At 46.9% G+C, this 5822-nt stretch overlaps 1 protein-coding gene across 1 annotated transcript; it reads right to left on the minus strand.

Annotated features, from left to right (window-relative positions):
- Positions 1-3066: 3066 nt before the first annotated feature.
- GPR12 (G protein-coupled receptor 12) lies at positions 3067-4086 on the minus strand (the record flags this gene model as incomplete). The annotated part of the gene is made up of 1 exon (XM_084305926.1): positions 3067-4086. Exon 1 carries the CDS (start codon positions 4069-4071, stop codon positions 3067-3069), a length of 1005 nt encoding a protein of 334 aa, XP_084162052.1. The 5' UTR covers positions 4072-4086.
- Between the last annotated feature and the right edge of the window lie 1736 nt (positions 4087-5822).

A 5822-nucleotide genomic window follows, 5' to 3' on the forward strand; every position in this document is an offset into this window, starting at 1 on the left:
AAAATCTTTTGTCACTATGATTAAGATACTTCACTGCACATAGCATTGCGAGTTCTACAATGGCCTTACGCACAGGTGCTGTTCAGTGGGGCCATAAAATGACAGATTCCTGCACGCTGCCCAGATTTCTGCCAGTTTCAGAAGGATTGTGGATGGACACTGGCGCCTCACCATAAAGAGGTGAGGCCTACGCGCTCTGAGGTAAGAGCGCTGAGATGTTTAACTCAGAAGAGCCAACATCCTCAGTGGTCACAGCAGTAGCTCGGGAGGCAAAACCGTGTTTCTCACCTGTTTGCAATGAAAGGCAAAACGCACGCTACTCATCAAATGAGGGCAAATCCCATCCCTATGAGCCAGTCGTGTGTGACTTCTATAATTAATCCTGCTCTCCTCTGTTTGACTCTGACTGCTCCTCAGGAGAGGAGCTTCCAATTACAAACCTCTCTGCTCTGGTACACGGATAAGGTCGGCTGCCCCGGCACTCTGGAGAGCCTCTGCGGAGTTGGGCAGCCTGTGGAATGAGGAAGATGACAAGGACATTAGGGGAACCAGCATGAAAGAGGGGACAATATTATTCCCTCCATGCTTTTTCTGGTTTGCCTACCACCCAGGTAGAAGAGAGAAGAACACTAGTGCCTGCGAGGTGATCCAAGATGAGAACAGGTCTTCATAAGCAGCTGAACAGTTGCCCTCGGGACTGAATTATGGTCACAGTTGTAGCTGCTCATCCTCATAACACTGCTTGGCAATTTGATAAAGGTGAATAATTACAAAAAGAAAGAGGGAAAAAAAAAAAAAAGAAAAAAGAGGGGGCTAGACCTTGTACGACTTCAATACACCTCATTTGTTATTTTAAAAAGTGCCACTCTACATTATTCTGCCTCTCTACATTATTCAGTTCATGACTTTTGCTGCCATTTATTCCCAGTACTTTGCATACTTGCAAAACTGCACGCATACAGAGCATGGATATTTATGAAGTGATTATTTCTTATACAAAAATCCGTAGCAAAATAGGGACTTGGCAATGACTAGAGTTTCATTAGCATTCGGAAGTAGATAAAGAACACCAATATCCTACGCAGAGTAGGGGCCACAGTCTAACTGTGCTGAGCATCTGTAAATTGCAGCGAAGCCAAGGGAGCTGCACGCTCACAGCTCTACTAGACCATGCCATGCAATTATTGAACTAATCAGATTACAAAGTAAGAGCCAAATATCAGGAAGGTTGAATCAAGTAGATAATGGAATTTGAACCCAGCATTGCAACTTAAATTAGTTATTGCTCATAAGACCTCTACAGAGCCTCGTTTACAGACAATTCATTCACATTTGAGATTCAGCTTTGTGTATAGCATATGATTCCTAACATCACAGAAACTCTGCCACAAAAAGCTACAGTCACCCAAACATCCATGTGAAAAGGACAGATTCCATTTGGAAAAATCCAGACCAGCAACACAGTTGTCTCTACAATCTATACTATACAGGCATTTTTTTTTTCATTGAACTGTAAATATTGCTATTTTTACACTTGAGATTTTTTTTTTTTTAAACCGTAATGGAAGATACTGAAGCAACACCACAGTACACTGACTTTGACATTCAAGGGAGTGTAACCTCCTGCTGATGCCAGGGCATGGCCACAGTGAGCTCCCATGAATGCCAGTGGAAGCGGTGCCATGGGCTCCCAAGCACTGCCGGTAGCGTACGCCTTAAATTTCATGAAGAAATCGCCCAGGAAGGTTTTCTCTCTGACAATCAAGTCTTCGGATTAGAAAACAACATTTTATTCCTATTGCATTCTAATGTGGCTTCAGTAAAAGGTTAGAAGCAATTTTAAATTTAACCATGAGAGGAAGCTTTTGAGACCAGAACTATCGTCCTATAACGAAGTGAACTGCCATGCATACTGTGCACAGAATCACAATCTGTAATGGATGAAACTGCCAGAGAAGGAGAAAACGTTGTTTCATGTTGCAGTTCTGGTTGCATACAATTATGGACCAGATATGCTCTGAGAATTTATAAACTTCTGTATTTCAAATTATAGCAGAAGAGCAAAAAACAAGTGTAGTAAGTGCGAATAGTTTTGATAAACTTCAGGGGAACCATTTCATGCAGAAATGAACTAAATACATGTTGCAAGTAATTTGTAAGTTATTTTATTTGATATTTCCTTATTAAAAGGCAAACTTGTCCGAGAAACTTGGAAGTGTTGCCTCTATTACAAATGCACAGCCGAAAGAGGCCATATTGTTTCATCAATTTTGAAACTCCCCACTGAATTCTTTTAAAATTAATAATATAATGAGCTCTGATGCCCCACATCTAAGTGAAAACAGAAGCCTGGCTTTTGAACAGGGAGACAAAGCATATCTTCTGTTTCAACATCCAGCCAGAACTCAGTATAGGGCAGGTAACTCTTTAAAAATCACGATTGAGCTAATTCATGCTGAGACATAGAGTGAAAGCCATACAAGTACTTCCTCACTTAGAGCAAATTTGCTGCACTGAGATTATTACAACACATACCATATAAACCAGTACAATTGGCCATTATTTTGAAGAGTATTCTGATGATATACGTTTGGGTTTGTGTTAACAGGACATGTGTTTTCTTTTTTTTTTTTTTTGTCTCCTGCTTTAGTAAGAAAAAATGAGGGAAAAAATACCCTGACAACAGACTGTAACGTGCAGTATGGCTGAACTCAATCACATAAACAATTTCAGATGAGGTATGCTGTTTCAATCTATATTTAATTAGCAAACTTAACGTAAAATTATGGCAAACGTGGCAAAGTCTGGGTTATATATTCATAACAAAAGACCCTGAGCAACATTATAAATCTGTAAGAACACTGATTATTTTGATTTTGGAGATCTCTCTTAAACCGCTTGATTCATTTTGGTCTCTGGGGTTTGCTGTTTACACAGAGGTCAGCACATTCTGTGGTTTTTGTACGAGCCCATCACACACCGGTTAATGAATGCATCTAAACCAAAGACAGTGTCGCAAGAATGTCTGGGAAGTAACGTGTTAAGCAGCGTGCTCCTGGCTGCCAGTCAGACATCACTGGGCGATCTTGCTCTCTGGGACAGGTTGGAAGGAATACAGCCACAACAGATGAGCCAAAGCGCTTTCTGGATCTCCTGGTTTCTAAAAGCATATATTACAGGATTGATGATGGAATTGTAGGTAGCTGGCAGGAGGGTGGCATAGGTGTATATAGAAGGATAGGTGTAATCTGCTATTAGAGAATAGAGTGTAAAAGGCATCCAGCAAGCAGCAAAAGTCCCCAAAATAATGGCCAAAGTAGACACTCCTTTTCGGGTGGTCACATAGTGGGAAGTGGCCAGGAAATGGTGTTGCAAGGCAATCTGATGGGCATGGCGCATCACGATTTTACAGATCTGAATGTAGAGCTGCAGCATGAGGGCAAACATAAGCAAGAAAGAGACCGAAAGGACAGCCGCATTATTTTTAGTGAGCGGTCTGATAACACTGCAGGTGGATTCATCTCTGAGGCAGTTCCAGCCCATTACAGGCAGCAGTCCAATACAGATAGATGCTCCCCAGAGCAATATAAGCATGACATAGGTAAAAGTGACAGTCCTCTCCGAATTGTAAGTCAAAGCGTAATACAGGGAGAGGTAACGATCGACAGTAATGGCCAGCAAGCTGCCGACAGATGCTGAGAAAGAGGCAACAATCAGTCCAATCGTAACCAGTTTCGTAGCTTCTGATTGCAGCAGGTACGCGAAAACGAAATTGATGATCAGTCCAATTCCCGCTAAGAGATCTGCCAGCGCCAGGCTGCCTATCAGGAGGAACATGGGGGCGCGGAGACTGGGGTTATGGAAAATGATAAGGACCACAACGGCATTTTCGCAGGAGATGAGGGTCCCTGAAGTGCACAAGACAATGTCCCAGGGGTTTACCAAGAGCTCTGGCTCTGGGTCTACGACAGGAACCAGGGAGGAGCCTGCAGCTGAGGCATTCTCGGGGGAGCTGGCTTCTACATGGTCCTGAGGCAGCCAGCTCAAATTAACCTTCAGATCTTCATTCATTTTAACCCCTGTCTTCTTCAACAGAAAGACATTTTTTTTTTTTTTTTAACGTTCAGACACACAGCACTGGAGACAGCACCCCGAGAGCATGCAACGCCCCAGAGACGGGGCGACACCAACCTAACGTGCGGGGCAGGCACTTGTTACGTAAATGTGACAATTAAAAAATAAACGAGGGGAAAAAAAAAAAAGAGGGTGAAAACCCTGAAAACCGCCCGAGATTATCCGCTGAGGGATCCTCAGGGCAATTCCCTTCACCTGCAGAGGGGAACAGGCACAGGACAGCAAGCTGAGAGCCCACAAAAGGGGTTAAAAAAAAAAAAAAAACAAATACACAGATCTAAGGAAAAAAAAACATACAATCACACCCCAATTTGAGGGTGTAAACCCGTTATTCCGCAGCCCAAAGGGGGGGGGGGGGGGGGCTCCTTCACCGACCCCCTGTGAGGAGAACCCCGCCCGGGGACGGGGATAGGGATGGGGGGGGGGGAGGTATTTTTCCTCAGAAAACTCCCCAAAAAAACTCCGCGCAGGTACCGAAGGGGCACGGCTCTGACACCACCACGGCCCCCCCTCCCCACACAGCCCGGCGGCGGTCACCTGCGTTATCCCGGAGGAGGAGGAGGAGGAGGAGGAGAAGCCGAGGGTCGCCAGCGGCGCCCGGCCGCGCTCGCCCGGCTCAGGCGCAGGGGGCCGAGGGAGGGCGCAGGTGCGCGCGCGCCCCCCCCCCCCCCCCCCCCAACTGAAGCCTTGCGCGAGCGCGCAACGGTTTTCGGAGGGGAGGGGGGAGCTGGCCTCGTGCGCGCGCGCCTGCGCAGGTGCGCCCCGCCGCGTGCGCGCGCGCCTGTGAGGGGATGGAAGGGAAGGGAAGGGAGGGGAGGGGGGGGGGCGGGCGCTGCTGAGGGGGCGGTGGTGGCGGTGCCACAGCGGCCCCCGCCCGGTTGTTTAATATTAAGATTGGACGAGACCTCAAAAATGATCAGTTCCAATCACCCCCCGATCACCAATGTCACCCGCATGTCCCCAAGCACCACGTCCAACCTCTCCTTGAGCACCCCCAGGGACGGTGACTCCACCACCGCCCTGAAGTTCTGTGGTCTTGCAACAGTATGAAAATGAAAATATTGTGTAAAATACACAGGGACTGCACAAAGCATCTGGGCAGGAGCAGGTAGCACCCCTCAGAGAGCATACAGGAGGTCAGGGAAGCCAGCTGCCACCCTCCTAGGACATTAGGGATGTCACATATTTAATAGTGCAGGTCAGCACTGTTTGGGGTTTTTGTTGAGCTGGAAATTGCAATTCCCCTGAGGCCACAGGGATGAGGAACCACGCCACCCATTTGTCGACACCACGCCACGCACAGATGTTTGCCTACAGAGGCTGGCCTCCCACCGTCCCCTATATTACCAATGGACAGAGGCATCTCCTTCCAGGGCATGCCAAAATAGTGGGGTCAGTTGGGAGGCTGAAACATCTCTAGAAGAGCTTGAGCAATTTTAAGAAAGCGTGCTTTGTCCTCATTTGCACTGGCATGTACCTGCAGCACGTTGGAAAGCCTGGATCTGGAGTCGGCAGAGAAGAATTTCCTCCTCCCTTGCTGAGTAATGGGCTCAGACCTACCCCCGCCATGGTGCTAAGGCTTGTGAGGCTCTGCTGGGTGATTCACGATGATTTATCCTTACTTCTGGTGACCCTCCTGCTTTGTAACGAGGATTAAAGATGGATTTCACCTTGCTGCTGATTGCGGT

The sequence above is a fragment of the Netta rufina genome (assembly GCF_964035555.1).
Source record: "Netta rufina genome assembly, chromosome: 1".
In the NCBI taxonomy this organism is placed as follows: domain Eukaryota; kingdom Metazoa; phylum Chordata; class Aves; order Anseriformes; family Anatidae; genus Netta; species Netta rufina.